Here is a 16,272-nt window from a genome sequence, read left to right as displayed (position 1 = left end):
CACAACCATCTGGAGCATGCCACACCTAAATATGCGAGCATGGCTTCTCAGATTGCAGCGTGCCAAAGAGCAAATACAGGGATTGACCTCAAAGTCTGAATGGTAAAATTTTTTAAGTCCTTCAGAATCTCTTGAGACAAAATTACTTTTTTAATTGTTTCAATCTAATAATTTAATCAAGGAATAAGGCAGCCAGACACGTTAGTGTTCAGTTGTGCTGATTATGCCCAGGCCTTTATTTGGACAGCAGAGAAGACCAGCACTGCCCCAGAAAGAGTCTGTTGTTGGGGAATACGCTGCCTTTCACCGCTTCCCAGTGCGTGCAAAGGAACATATACGTGAGCTGTTTTCTTCAGATGATTTACTCTAATCTCCTTCTGTAGCTCGTCAGCCCATCTGGCCACTGAGGCAGGGGGGCCATAAACCATCTCTTCATGACCTCTGTCCTTAGGAGAAAGCAGCGTCTGCTCTGCATGCCGCAGGGACTGTGCTTTCTGCCAGCCTGCATGGTTGCTAAGAGTGGTTCTGTTACCCATAAATTGTGATTTTGCATTTTTCAGCCTTTTGCAAAGATGGATGTAGGAATGGAGGAGCCTGTATTGCTTCCAATGTGTGTGCCTGCCCACAAGGCTTCACTGGGCCCAGCTGTGAAACTGGTAAGATTATAATTAAATTTACAATAAAGGTAATCCAAGGAAGACGTTTGAGGTAATCCAAGAATAAAGACTTATCTAAGTGTGTATTTGGTAAGAGGAAGCTGTTACTAAAAAGTTACTCACTTTTCTTATATGCCTCCCAAAAAAATATATTGCAGCAGTTCTAATTAGAAGCACACAGATTGCAAAAATGAGAACACGAATTAAGATGTCTTGGGTTTTGATGTTTCATAATTAATAAGATTATTATAGACTTGCTTTCCACCTCAAATAGCCTTTTATATCTCCTATACATGGCAGATAACCTGACATCTAGAAATAAATTCCAATGATTGATTACTTCTGTGCTGTAAATATGTGACTGGTTCAGTAGCCCATCTTCCCTTGAACTTTGTTTGAAGGCTTCTGGTTAACCCAGTGTTATGACTCAGTATGAGGGCAGGTTTCAGTGTTTCTACCATTTGTGTCTCCTTTTGCAGGCATTCCTTTCTCGCTATCCTCAAGTAGTAGTACCACAAAGCTTTGTTTTAGAACTTTATTTTTTAAGTCTTGAAGCTCGTCAAATTATATTGCCCAGCAGAGTATGTATAATGTTAATATTTAGCATCTCAAGTGCCTGTAAATAACTTCTCAAAGTTCAAATTGATACATTCAACATCTTTATTTATTGCTGCAGGTTTTTTGAATGTGTTCTAAACATACGTACCTCCAGGAGGTAAAGGGAGAAAGCTCACTTAGATTAATTGGCTTCATATGCCTAATAAAAGGGCAGTCTGCCATCTATGATTGACTATTGTTGCTGTTCTATATTGCCTTCAATAAATCTTCCAAACAGAGAAAAGGAGGTCATTTGAGAAAGTATTGCTTTCATCTGACTTGTAAACATGTCCAGTTTAATGAAAAACACAGACTGTTCTGAATTCTGTTTTATCTGGTACAGTTGGAAGGTGAGAAATGTGATTGTTTTCATTCTAGTGTATTTGAGTGGATAATACCACAGAGCACAAGAGGGATGCTGTATGAAAAGCAGTGTCCTGATTGTTCATTTATTTCTAGAAAAATGTCAAAAGATCAAGTTTTCCACATTGTTTCACAGACTGCAAATAATGTTGTAGAGGATACTGAGGTCTCTTCAATTTAATAGTGTTGTGTTTCTGTTTGGAACAAATTGTGTGTTAAGATAATGCTTGAGTATTAAGTTATATTGTTTTAGTAGTAGTATTTGTCTTGTATGGTCCTTGCAGCATTCTGTTGTTATCAAATAAATATAATGTATAATTTCAAGGCACAAATTCATTTTTCCCAGCGTTATACTCCTGTCTGAAGTGTGTAGACTAGAAGTATGTTTGCTTTAGTCTTCTTGGGTAGTCAATGTTAATAACCAATATCAAAGAGAGACCTTACTGGCTTTTCATAATTGCCCCTGGAAGTCCTGTCTCTGTTCCCTTCTTTTGACAAGAACCCAGGGACTTTATTCCCAATTCAGAAAGTTCAGGGACCTTAAGCTAACTTAAGTCAGCTTGAGTGCATTCGGCCCCAAATGCTCTTTGAAAGCAGCGAGACTGCTGACCTAACTGCGGGTCCTTCCTGCCCTTCAAGAAGCTTATAGGAGGGCAGTCAGAGACTTGGACCAGACCTGGATGTCTTTCTGAACATCTGATCTCAATATTTAACATAAGGTTAGTATGGTAGTTTTCACCTGATATCTCAAAGCTAATGATACTGTTGTTACGATTTGGAGCCAGTTTGACAGGCCCAAAACAGTTTCATAGGTCAGGTTTGCAAGGAGAACTCCCTCTGTCCTGGTAGACCTGAAATAAGTAATACTAGAGATTGGCCACAGAGGTACAGGTCTGGTCACCTCATTTAGATATTAATGTCCAAGAGTAGGATTGTAGTCTACTTGCGCATAGCTTTGAAACACAGAGTCTGAAATACCATCAGAGTGGCAAATAGAAGAGCTATCCTGTCAATAAAGAGCAAAAGCTGGTTTGTTGAGACTGCATTGTCAGAAACATGATGCTTTCTACAGCCATAAAAGAAGCCCCAGGCTTCAGACAGTACATATTCACTCCCAGTAAATGCGACTGAGTTTTCTGAAGGTAATTCTCGTTAGGCTTGAAATGATTCAAGACGTTCATACTACAAATAATTTATAGTGGAAGCTTCCCTTTTTTGAACAGTCACTTTCTCTACAAAGGTGATGTAATCTTTTCTAGGCAGACATCTTTACTTGTGATCGTATGCAAGAAAAGAGAGGAACTGATGCAAATGATGCCAAATCTATTTTTAGTTGCATGTTACTTATTTCTGTTTACGCTACATATATTTTAAAACTGCTTATTAAAGAATTCTGGCATTTTTAACGTAAAATAAAACATACAGTTTTATAGAAATTGTCAGCAGCTGCTGAACCTATGAATTAATTAACAGGAGATTGAATCCACAATGCAGCAGTAACCTAGAAAACACAATCAACAGTTCTTACTGTTTCATTCTGCGAAAGGTGATTGAATAGCTCTTTTATAGTAATTTCTCAGCATCATGGAAAGGATGAGGTTGTAAGAGACTTCTGGAGATCATCTTGCCTAATTCCCCTCCTCAGAGCAGGGTCAAGTACAACATGTTTCCTAGGAGTGCACCTAGCTGGATTTGGAGCATTTTTGGGGTTGGAGGCCCTGCAGGCTCTTTAGGCTACCAATTCCAGTGTTCAATCACCCTCACAGGAAAAAAAATAATAATTCTTCTGTTATGTTCAAATACAATTTCCTATTCCCCTACCACCTTTCCTTGGGGTAATTGAGAAGTGTCTTGCTTCCCCCAACACTGTTAGGTATTTATTCACATTGGTAAGATCCCCTTCAGCTTTTTAAATTCCAGGCTTAACATCTCATCTCTATCAGCATCTCCTCATATGACAGATGCTCTGGTCCCTCACTCATCTTCATGGGACTATGCTGGATTTGCTGCATGTCTCTCTTGTGCTGGGAAGCCCAGCACTGGACCCAGCATCCTAGATGTCGCCTCAACAGCATGAAACAGAGGGGAAGGATCACCTCCCTTGACCTGCTGTCAATGCTCTTCCTCATGCAGCTAGGAAGCTATTGGCCTTCTATGTTGCGAGGGTCGTTACTGGCTCATGTTCAACCTGGTGTCCACTAGGACCTCCAGATCCTTTTCTGAGAAGCTGCTTTCCAAATGGCCAGTCCCCAACCTCTGCTGATGCCTGGGGTTTTTCTTTAACGGCTGTAGGACCCGGTATTTCCCTATGAACTTGATGACATTCCAGTTGACCATTTCTCCAGCCTGTTGAGGTCCCTCTGCATGTCAATACAACTACTTGGTCTAGCAATCTCTCCTCCAAATTTTGTATCAGCTGGAAAGGCGCTGGGGGTGCAATTTGCCTTATAGTTCAGATGTAAAACAGTACTGGCCCAGTACCCAGTGTTTACACAGAGATGTGCTGCCAAGTGACAAGCTTCCAGTTGGACCTTGTATGGCTGATCACAGCCCTCTGAGCCCAGCCGTTTAGCAAGATTTCAGTGCACCTCGCTGTCCATTTATTTAGCCTGCACTTTTTAGCTTGTGTGAGGTTGTTATGAGAACATCGAAAGCCTTACTGTAGTCACGATAAACATCCACTGCTCTCCTCGCATTCCACCAACTTAGTTTATTTTAGAAGGCTGTCAAGTTGGTCAGGCATGATTTCCTCTTCATCAATCAATGGTTACTATTCCCAAAGACCTTGTCATCCCTAATAGGTTTGGAAATGGTATCCAGAAGGATACCATCAGCTTCCCATGGAAGAAGGTGAGGCTGACTATCTGTAGTTGCCTGGATTGTTGCCATTCTCAAAGATAGAAGGGACATTTGCTTTCTTTCAGTTCTCAGGAGCTTCTCTCGGTCACCATAACCTTTCCAAGATAATTGACATTGGCTTCACAATGATAACAGCCAGCTCACTCAGCACTCCTGCCTGCATCCGTCAGGTTTAATGACCTATGGTTTTTTCCAATTTATTTAGATATTAGTCCTCCTCCACTAAGTGTAATTTTTTCTTGCTCCAGACTTTCCTACTGGTCTTGATTACCTGGGACTCCTAGAGGCAAATCTTACCAGTAAAGACTGTGGTGAAGAAGGCATTCAGTACCTCACTGCTTTCCTTGTCCTTTCCAAAATCCATCCCTGCACACTCAGTCAGTGTCCCTACATTCCTCCCAAAGCCTGAGAGGTGATACTGTCCATGCTTTGGTCTTCCTATGGAGCCAGCCTCACGTTGCAGAACAGACTCTTGATCAAGGATAAACCAGAGCAGAAACAACTGGAATTGTTGAGTTCCAGAGCATTCTCCATAAATTTTTGATGAGTCTGTCTACTGTGTGGCAAAGACCTGGGCTATTTTCTTGGTGCCTGGTTGGGGAGATGTGCTGTTCCATGTGATGTGACTAACTCCAAGCCTTCCAATGGAATGGAGAGGAGTGGAGGCAGTGACTGACAGGGCACTGCTGAGCAGGAAGCAGCCAGCCTGAATCTGATGGGAGAGGTCAAAAGTCTTCTGATAAAATTATCCTGAAACTGAAACATCATTTCAGGGTAAACCCATCCACCCAGAACTCAAAGTGGCTTTCCCAGTTCTGGTAGATTAGCACAAGAAGCTTACTTGGGTTTGCAGGCACAGCTGTAACTTTTCACCTGTCAGTTGTCATGGAAGGGCTATGTCAGATTCCTAAACTCAGTGCAGCTTTTGCGAAGAGAAGTGAAGCCTTGTGCAATTAAGCGTGGTAATGGGTTTCATAAAATCTTTTGCTTCCAAACGGCTGCTTCTGAGGTGGCAGTAGGAACCACATTTCTCTCAGTAACGTAAGGAGAATCAACTACTACTGCCAGTCAGGTATTTTCATGAGATGCGGCATTCGCTGGGGAATGCGTTGCAGTTGAGAGAGCTTTTGCAACACTGTAGAACGATCTATTGGAAACCTTTTAGATTAATCATAGCCAATGCCCTGTGGAAATGGATCAGTGGAATGAGGAAGCACATCTAAGATTCTTATGTAGACATATCGACTTCCAGCACTGCTTTTATTAATTGGTAAAGGACATAAAAATGAGATGTGGGACAATTCCTGTTTCTTATCACAAAGGATTTGGATTGAGACATTGTTAATGTTAGGGATGCGTTCTTGGCTTAAGGGGGTAGAGTTTATCTGTTAAAAGATTTTTAAGTCCTACAAGGCACAGTAGTAGTTTACCCAGCAGAGCAGCCTTCTGCAGTGTAGAATGCTGAGATTACCAAGGAAATCTAAAAATATTTGTGCCTGTTAAACTTTTTCAAAATATCTGACTTAAAACTGTCTTGTTTGATTGCAAAATTATGGATTCATCAACGGGCATTTTTAAATGCTATCTTAAATTGTATTTGAAAAGTGGTTTTATTTTAGAATCCAGCACAGGATGACTGTGTTAGATCTGCTTGATTTTACCGTAACTCCCTTTTAATTTGAAAACAGTGCTTTAAGAGTTTGTTTCTCTACTATATAGGTGTATCTGCTTGTGCATGTGTACAAGATTACTGCATTTCTGCTGCTTGTCAGCTTCTATCTTTAGTTCCCACACTCATTTTGTGCTTTTAGTATTCCTCTGGACTTCTTTAATTATGCATGAGTTCAAACAGAAGCTTTTGATGCAGTTTTTGTTAACTGGCTGGCTGGAAGTATATGGCTCTTCTATGGATGATTGGCTGTAACTTGCACTTCTCTTGGATATCACAGGAATCATGCCCATATGTTAATAAACAATCCAGGGCAAACTGATGAAAATAAACTCACACACAAAGCTGTTGTTACCCTTGAAAACAACTGTTGAGAAAAAGTTTAATTTACAGATTCTGTATTCATTCAGCCATACATGATTTCTAACAGTTGGCTTAATCAAATGTGTAACTGAATTTATTAATAAAATTATGGTATAGTATAAAAGGTATATAAGATTGCCCTTTCTTATCTCGTGTCTCATCAGAAATAGCTAAATTCAAGGAAAATACATTATTTGGCCCTGCTCTGTATTTTTCCTTTTTTTTCCCCATGTATGGAAAGCGTAAACAAAACCAGCATAAGCATTGTGAGTACTTTATTGAGAAGGAAAAACATTTTGATGTCACTGAACCAAATTTTTGCAACATTTGTGCTTAACATTTGTAGTTCAAAATACTGAAGTACAACTCAGGCAACTGATTTGAATAAATAATTCTTATAGGCCAGATCTTTTCAAAGTTTTGTGCCACTTTCTAATATAAGCTAGATAATTAACATGCATGACTGTTGCTCTTTTCAGCAAATCCAAATTAATTTGTTCATGTGCACTAGCCAGAATAATAGCAGGCTTCAGATTATTGACGATTATTGTTATTCCTGTTCCAAAGGAAGCCTGTGGAAATCTTTTAATTCTGATGCCCCAGTTATTAGGAAAATAATTTTACTGGTATTGGAATAGAGGGCTTTGTCCAAGTAACCAGAAAGCTTGTTAACTTTGCTGATTTTGCAAAAATGAAGTATTTTACTGCTTTTGGCATCACAAGAGAACTGATTCTATTTAAGCTCTTGATCCCTTGTGTTCAGCTAAAACAACCACAATCAGCTTGCGGCCAGGTAGGCTCTGAAGCTAAAGCTGTTACACAAATGGCATTTGAACCATTGAAGCAGTTCTGAAAGAACTGGAATTACTTTTGGCAGAACTCTTAAAAAATCTTGGCACCAGTCTAATGAAAAGTCTGTAAGCTATGAAAGTGTCATAATTAAAACTTTCCCAACAACTCAGGAATCTGCCATTTGCTTAGTTTTATTTTTACAGTGAAGATTTTAATTTCTCTTGGTCAGATTGGGATTTACAACAATTATGGTAAAAGACTCGAATTTGAATTATACAAGTATGGAAGCTCCTGCACAAACCTAGAGTAATAGGAGCGTACTTCAAAAGTTCATAGTCTAACTAGGGGAAGCCGGTTGCATGCTGGGATGAATGAGTATAACAGATAAACTCCATGAGCAGAAAGCATACTAGGGTTAATTATTTTATTCTCTGAAATCCTAAGAGGTTGCTGGGTGGAAACAAAAGAAGGGAGCATGAGGAAAGTGGTGGAGCAAACACGAAGTCAGCACAGGCATGGACTATCAAGAGCAGTAGCTGTAGGAAGAAGGGTGCATCCTGTAGTTCATTAGTTTTCATAGTCTACCTGGCTTGCTTGAATCCTGATGTCCTCAGAATTCAAGCTTCAGTTTTTGAGGAGTCTCCAAAGTTTGAAACTTAGAAGTTAGAAGATACTTCTGGTAGGAAGTGTTTCAATTACATTAAAGGGCTGACTTCATAGAAATAAGACAAAATCGAGTTAATCTATAGAGACTGGATAAAATTTTGAGAAATAGATAGTATTTGAGCATGATTTGCAGTGTAAAACATTTTAATAGATCCCAGTGTGCAGTGAATGTGGAATTTATCATATTCCTAAAGTCAGGCCTTTAGGAGTCTGGCATTACAGCTTCAGTAATTTTCAAATTTCGTAGGCTAGTCAAAACTTTTCCCTTGATGCTAACTGAAAAAAAAAAAAAGTCACCCAAGACAAAACTCAAATAAGCCAAATTGTGGCTTTCAAGTAGTTGAGATCTGGTTTGCATGCTGGGCTGCATGCTGTTATATAGCCCTGCAGCTGTGATGATGCTGTGCTGTCAGGTCCCTGCGTAACCCACAGCCCCAGCTGGAGCAGGAGGAGGTGGTTGAGGAGAGATGCTGGAGCTGATGTGCCCAGCTTGTCACTAGGCTTGATACATGCACAGGGGGTCATGGCCATTTGTCTTCCTTGAGTCCTTGCAAGTGTTCCCCATTTCCTGGCTTCCCGCCTTGTGAAAATTTTGGTATGTGGCATGTTGGGTTAGTAAATTTGGCCTTTCCAGCCATACTTAAAATGTAGATGGAGGCACTGTACTCAGTATCCTGTTTAAACTGATTCAACTTAAACTTTTAACAGTAAATATCTAACCGTACTTTCTATTCTCAGGAGCTGAATCTCTGAACTGAACACACTTTTGAATTACTGCACACACCTGCATTTAATTAGTATTTTCTATGGTTTCCATTTCAGCAGAAAGAGAAAAGCCTCAGATGCTAAAAATAATGTAATGATTTTGCTGAGGATGCTGAAACATCTTGCTTTGTAACTTGTGTCTTTGCTCTATAAAGTCACTACCCAGCTTGCTCCGGCTGGGTGATGAGTGGTCTGCATTACAGTCCTGGTTTTCTCAAGGTGTCCATTTTGCATGTCAGTTACTGAGTTCAGGGGCAAGAACAGTGTTTTTTGAGTTAGCTTTGGTTTATTGAGGTAATGCATGTAACTAATGTGTTTAGTGATGCCATATCTTACTGTGTTATTCCATTTTAAATGCTGTCTTAATCTAGGAAAAGCAGATAGTAGAATCATGGGCAAACTTATGGGAATCATTCTATAACATCAACTTCTCTGCCTTTTTAAACATAACAGTACATCACTGTGATAGTTTTTCAATACTTTTATACAGAGCCCTAATAATGAGTTTTGAAATATGTACTTCTTGTTTTGTGGGCCTACTCCTGAACTACAACTATACAATGCCAAAAAAGCATCTTCACATAAAATTCTTCTGGTGACGTCAGGAGAAGTTAGCAGGAAATGACTATATGAGTTATTTCCCTTCAAAGCCATATTGGTCATCTGCTTGACAACATTTCTACCCTTCTTGTAGTTGCAAAATTCGTTAATGTTTTCAAAATATCAGGTGACTTTTGGGATCTGAGCAAGCACTCACAGCACGTTGGCTATATCAACATTTGCATGGTTGAGAATGTTGTTTTCCTGTCACCCAGAGGGATAGCTATTAAATTTTACCTGCTGGCTGCTCTAGGCAAGTAGTGCCTAAGAGCAATGATTCAAATCCTGAATTGTGCCCTAGTGAACCGTTTAATCTGGTACCGTCATGGTGTCCCCAAGTCCTTTCAGGACTTGGAAAGTGTATCTAGTCTTTTTGTTATTATTATTTTGGCTTGCCTTGATTTCAAATAAATAGTTTTAGAGAACAGTAATTCTAGGAGTTTGGACCTCTACACTACTTACAGGCTTCCACATTGTTTTCGTTGGTCAGTATACTTTTTGGATGGACTGCTTTGGGCACTATTTATTGTATCTATTGCTGAGTGGTGATTAATAGGGAGAAAAAGCCTCAGAAATAGAGGATGACTGTTCCATACTGGCAGGCCTAATTTGTACTGTCAAATCTGAAATTCCTAGAAATTCTTTGAAAAGTCTTGTTTGGCTGCTCTAGAGCAGGGGGAGTAAATTAACTTTTGTTTACTGTATTTTTGTTCCTGTGCTCCTGTGACATGCTTTAGATAAAATCATGATGTTAGATCATCATCTTCATGACTTCTATTCTGACCAGGAGCTTTGTTCATATAATCTATCTGGTGAAATGGAGGAAGCGAAGAAAGCGAGCAAATTATGGCTCTGATATTTGTGCCCCAAGACTGAGCAGGTTGAGGGGGTATTTTTTCTGTAACTCACAGCATGAAGCTTTACAGGTATTACTGAAAAGGTGGTACTGAAAGTCCTGTAGAATCCTGGTAATGAAATTGTTTAATTTCTTTTAATTATGGTCTTCTGTAGTCAAAGTTATTTTATTAAAAGTAGAGAGTGTTATCTTTTTGAACCATCCTCCAGGAATTCAAAACTAATGACTATTTTGTCTTTTTTTTATTGGCCATACTCCTCATCTGTTTTGGTTACTGGGCAAACCTTATAGAAATAACTCTTTTCCTAACTTATCTCATTCTCAGGATTTCATCTCACCAGACCTGTGCCTTGTATTCAGCTGCTATAAATTGATACAGTTCTCTTGGCATTCAAGGCTCTGTGCTTTTAATGAGCCACCTTTGCATATAATCCAAGTTTTCCTGTTTATTTCTGTTAAGCAACAATAATAACAAGTTGTAATGAGTCATTCTAAAATGTCCATTTGTACTTATGTTACAATGACTGCCATTTGTGCTCAAGACCATTTGGGTACCTCTTACCAGCCCAAAGAAAAACAAGGACCACAAAGCATACTGTTGTAATACTCACTTTTCAGCATATTTCTGAAGTCAGACTTTGGCTGAGGAGGAATTCTATTCAGTTAGAGCCTAGCTGAAGGCACTATATCATGCAATGTGTTCATAGCTTTATTCATAAATCATCAGCCTCCTCCACAACTAATTGGTATTCCAGGTGAATAGGTGCCCAGTCCAACATATGTAAAAATAAAACAGGTTACTGCTAATGCTTCTACCTTTAGAAGTAATAGGTATACCATTGTTTGAAAAAAAAGTCAAGATAGGGTTGATTTCAAAAGAGCCTTTATCCCTGTAAGAATCTCAAATGTGGTGCATATTTCTAAGCTATTTAAATGAATTAATGAAAAATATGTTGACTTTGCCCAAGTTAAAGTCACAGCAAAGCATTTGATATATTACTTCCTAAAGAATGCTGAACACGAAAGAGGCAAATAATGCAATCCCCACTTTTTTTAATTGGCCTTCAGTTGCTCTTATGAACGTAGGCAGACAGACGAGCCTACACTGGCAGAAAATAAGTAGAAGCAAAGGTTTTAACTCTCTCCTGACTGGGCCTCTCTTTTAACTGGTATAACCCTTAAAGCCAAAGCCCTGTAGAGGTGAGGGAGAGCATATGGAACGCATGAGCTGTCGCAGCTTTGCTCCCAGGGATTGTAGGTGGCGAAGAGCATGTTCCTCACTCCCTGTAAAACAGATACCCTCAAATGAAGACTGCAAATTTGTCCATGAGTTGAAAGGTCATGAATTATTATTACATTCTGCAGGAAGAACAACACAAATATGTTGGGGTTCGGGGTTCTTAATTAGTTGGGAAAGCAGTAAACTATAAACTCTACATAGAGTCTGAGCAATAACATGGTAGGAACTAGGTCGCAAATGCAGATTGTCCAGGTTGCCACCATATCTCTTCCCCTTTGGATTTATCTGAGATTTCTCCATTGATTTATATAAAGGGGGTGAGGTGACTGAAGTTTTTTTCCTCCCTCAGCCCAAAATAATTTGGTAAATCCTTTCAGAGAGAAGAACAAGAAACTCTAGCACAGAATTTCTGCTGAAACTCTTTCCCCAAAACCTCTGCATGAGTCTTTTTTTTCACTCAGGGAAAAAATAAAGGGATTTGAAGGATTTTAGTCATAAATAAGCAAGCTTAAGAATCTTGGGCTTGTGATGTTTACAGTTTAAGAGTAACTTTTAAGTCAGAAAGGACTGCTCCTGAGAAGAGAACTAATTCTGCATATTCTACAATACACATAAAAATCTAGCAAGGAATTAATGAATATTGATTGAATTGTTATAATAAATAGTTCCATCAAACTTGGCTAACTATCTGCCAGTAAAAGTCAAATCTTCATATTTGCTGTTACAAGGAAGTTCAAAAACAGAAAAATAAAACATGATTGGCAGTCTCAGAAACTGTAGTAGAGGGGTGTTCAGCTAACCCCTGGAGAGCAAACCTTTCCTGCAAGGAAACATGGAATGCTCTGTTTAAACAATGCTCCAAGTGCTAATTCAGGTTATGGGAAAACAGACATGTACAGGAGGCAGATGGTTGCAAATGTAGCATACATGATAGAGATAAGGTGTTCGTAAGTGAGATACTGAAATTCATCATGCTGGTATACAAATTAGCTTACTGCCCCTCCCATTTCTCAAATTTTTCCCCTGAACTTATATAGTAACATGATGTTAATTACTTGTGCTCCTGCTATATTCTACCACTCTTTCAAATTTCCATGATAATAAAGATCCTTAGAGTGCAGTAGAATTGTACAGGAGAATATTATATTTTTACAAAACCAACACTTTTTTCTGTTTGGAAAAAAAACCAAAACCCCAAACCGCAAGACTTAAATTACTGTCAGTGAGTGTCTTTGTGACTTCTGTGATATGTCTGTGCTACCAAATACAGCAAGCAGAGGATCAAAGGCGGGGGGTGCAGCTTTCATCTCTACAGCTCAGTGCTATTCCTCTCACCTCCCCCCAAAACATGTTGACCTCTTCTGTAGTTCCTGCTCCCCACACCGTGCCTCGGCGTGACCATGTGTGGTACCTTACCAAATTAGTACCATTACTTAATATTCATCTCCTAGAGTTCTTTATGTACAAAAAAAGAGAGCTGGTAGAAGCACTTTCTCCCTATTTTACAGATGCGGAAATCAAGACATATGGAGTCAGCTGAGTAGGTGATAAGATTTCCATAAGAAGACAGTGACAAAAATCCAGATAAAATTTAGGTAATCTCATTTCTGCACCCCTTCCTCCTCAGTTCAAATACAATATATGAGAGAAGACATGATGGGGTTTATAACATATTTTTTCAGAGTGGGAAGAGTAGCTAATTTATAAAACCTAAGACAATACTTTTCATTTGACTTTCAAAAAGGACATATTCTAAAATTGCTAGCTCATTAAATTGCAGGAAAAGGTTTAAAAGTTGTTGTCTATGAGAGTAAACAAATAAGATCTGCAGCAAGCCAAGAGGAAAGCCAGGGTTCTGCTTGGCTGTAGTGTTTGGAAGGGAGGTGACTTTAATCCCTGTTATCAATCGAATTTTTCTCAGATATGAAAAATAAGCTTAAAAAGGAGCAGTAAGGCAAGGGCTGGTGACATTAGAAGCTTGGGAAGTTTTGCTCTTTGCTTTACATTTCTACTTATATTTATTCACAAATTAAGTCCTTGACAGAAATTAAACAAATAACAACCATGTTGAGTTTGGTGAGTATTCTGGATTTAGGTATCGACTCTACTTACCTCACTCTGTCTGTTTTGTAGCTTGAAGTGCTTTGCTGCATCATCCTTCTGTGTCTTTTTCTCTTCATTTTCCTTGCCTGACACAGTTTCTTGGGTGCATATTATTTCTTTTGTCCATCAGAGTCCTTGGCAGTTTTAAATAACAAAAGATTCTTTCTTTGCTGAAGACCCAAATACTAGTACTTAACTTTTTCTCTTTATATTCTCTTTAGCTTGTTGCAACACTACAATCCTATATGTGGCAGTTAAAAACAATAAAAGAGAAAAAGTGGGGAAGGAACATGGTACAAAAGAGCTTTGAGGAGACAAGTTTTTTGTTATTTGTTTAAAGCATCAGAATGCATCCACACTTAGCTTCTTCCCCGTAGCAAGTAATAACTCCTTTACTAAACATGAAAACCAAAATTTCAATTAGGTTCTTAAAATACAGTTGGCTATAAATAGAATGTGAATAGTGCAGCTGGGCAGCATTGTAATAGATTCTTTCTGTTATATAAGGGAGATAGGGATGACCTTCATCACTCAATGTAAGCTCTCTCTTTTATGACTTACGAGCCATTCAACTATTAGTAGAATTAAAATCTATAACACTGTCAATCATTGCCACATATCCCTATGGAGCCCTTCATCTTGCTGTCAACATGAGGGGGTCTGCAGTCTCTGCAGATATATGCCAATGATATGTTTATAGCCCAAGCAAAGGAATAGCGTGTTTTTTTCCTTTTCCATGCTTCAACAGTTTTGTACAATCTCTACGTGATTTTGCACTTCAGGAGCAGCAATGTAAATTAATGGTCACTGGTGTATGGACTGACAGTCATGGTAGCAAGTCACTGGTAAGAAAACATAGGTAAGAATGTTTTAAAATTAAGCACATGTAAAGCATGCATGATACCTTGACCAAAGGGTAGAACTCCATAGAAGAAGACCAAGTTCAAAATCAGGGTCAAATCAGTTCCCAGCCAAGACCTTTTTGACTTGCTTTGTGGGTTCTTTTGTTGGTTTTACTCATATGGCCTTTGAACTAAATACTTGAAAGTTTACTGATTTGTATCAGAGTTGATCTGAAACAATTTTTTTGCAAAGCTGAACTCAAACTAAGCTGAGGATGTACTGGTTGCAACCTTGCTTCCTATATGTAAAAGTCATAACTCATGGTTAGGACTGACTTGACTCCTGACTTGAGGAAGCTTTGGTCAGTACATTATGCAACTAAAGTCTTCCTACTTGTTAGAAAAGAGGTAAGAGCTGACCAAACTAGCCCTTCTCTTTTCAGAGGAATTAATATACTTCTGCTTAGGAAGTGCCTACTTTTACCCAGCAATGGACACATTCAGTGGTAGCACCACTGTGTTAGTCCTATTTCTCATGTGCAAATGGAGCTATGTAACTTTCAAATGATTTTGTCAGTGTATTTCAAGGTCTTAAACTGCTTTAGCTATCTTGAAGTAAATAGTTACTTTTCTTTTCGAAGATAGGGCCGACAAGGTAAGAAGAGCATGTGTTACAGTTGAGATGATATGCTGTACTGAGAGTGATGTTCAAAGAGAAAGCAAAGCCACATCTTGTCAACAACTAGAAACAGAGTCTCGGTACCCCTCAGTCTTTCTAATGGGGATTGTTACAACCAGTTTCACAGAATCTCATTGAAAAACATATTCCTTTTTTTAACCCTATTCATGGATGTACCTAGTTCATCATGGCGAATTAGATGTTCTGAATTATCATAGTCAATTGTTACAAATATCACCTCCTTTAATGATATTGGATGTGTAATGAGAGACTGTCATCGTTTCGGTTATTGGTGGGATCTGTGATTGATCAATTTTTGACAACAAAGAATTGTTAACAGGGCTACATGGTGAAGCAGTCAGTGGAAAATCCCCTTTCATAACATTTTTATCTAATTCTGGAGCACTGCCACTGCCATACATGAAATAACAACACGATTGAATTTCTTTTTGCTGGCATTTAGCAGGACCTATGGGGGTGTGCAGAAATCAATGGGGGATCAGGAGTCTGGAAAATTACATACTTGAAGAATTAATGAACTATAATTCCATATTACATCCTCAATCACATTTTGCTTCCTTTTCATTAATGGAACTAAATTAGTTTTCTATGGACAGAGTACTTTAAAAATGTAATCATGCTTTTGCTAGGATTAAAAAAAAAGAAGAAGAAAAAAAGGACCTGGTTTAACAAGTTATTTTTTTGCACAACATGACAGTTGGAAATTTTTAGTGAAGAACATATCTGCAGCACTGAGTCAACCTGTTGAAGAAATTTTTAGTGTGACATTTATAGCCTGTGCTCTAGTTTCCTTCCCTTTGAGCCAGATTATGGTTTTAAGGTGACTCAGATAGAATTTCTGCTAGATCTGGGAGGTGTAGAGATAGAAGCAGCAACTCTAAAGTCAATCATTTGTTCCAACATGGGCCTAATTCATTATAAAGGGGAGCAGGGAGAGGAAGGGCCATGGTCTTCGCTCTTCTCTGAAGGCTATTTCTGAGGTAACTGATGTTTCTAATGCTATATTGAGAAAATCCTTTTGCTCGTGGAACTATGTTATGGTACAATTAAATGGTGGGTGATTCTTCTCTTTGCTGTGTGCCAGAGGCCAACTGTAATCTGGCCCTTTGTGATTTAAACTTGTAACCGAGTGAAATGTTGGGATCCAAATGCGGTTAAACTAAAAAAGATTCTATGGCTTGATGAAAACTTTGATGTGAGA

General features: G+C 38.8%; 1 protein-coding gene across 2 annotated transcripts in view; it reads left to right on the top strand.

Moving 5' to 3' along the window:
* The window catches only part of NELL2 (neural EGFL like 2), a 147,338-nt gene that overhangs the window by 106,769 nt on the left and 24,297 nt on the right, over positions 1-16,272 (top strand). For both annotated transcript variants that reach the window (XM_069851926.1, XM_069851917.1), the window contains exon 15: positions 561-656. In XM_069851926.1, coding sequence (XP_069708027.1) covers positions 561-656 — 96 coding nt within the window. The remainder of the gene's footprint in view (positions 1-560; positions 657-16,272) is intronic.

Source organism: Phaenicophaeus curvirostris, chromosome 1, assembly GCF_032191515.1.
Source record: "Phaenicophaeus curvirostris isolate KB17595 chromosome 1, BPBGC_Pcur_1.0, whole genome shotgun sequence".
NCBI classification, from domain to species: domain Eukaryota; kingdom Metazoa; phylum Chordata; class Aves; order Cuculiformes; family Cuculidae; genus Phaenicophaeus; species Phaenicophaeus curvirostris.
The sequence above is the reverse complement of the archived record's forward strand: the minus strand, read 5'-3'. Positions and strand labels throughout refer to the sequence as shown.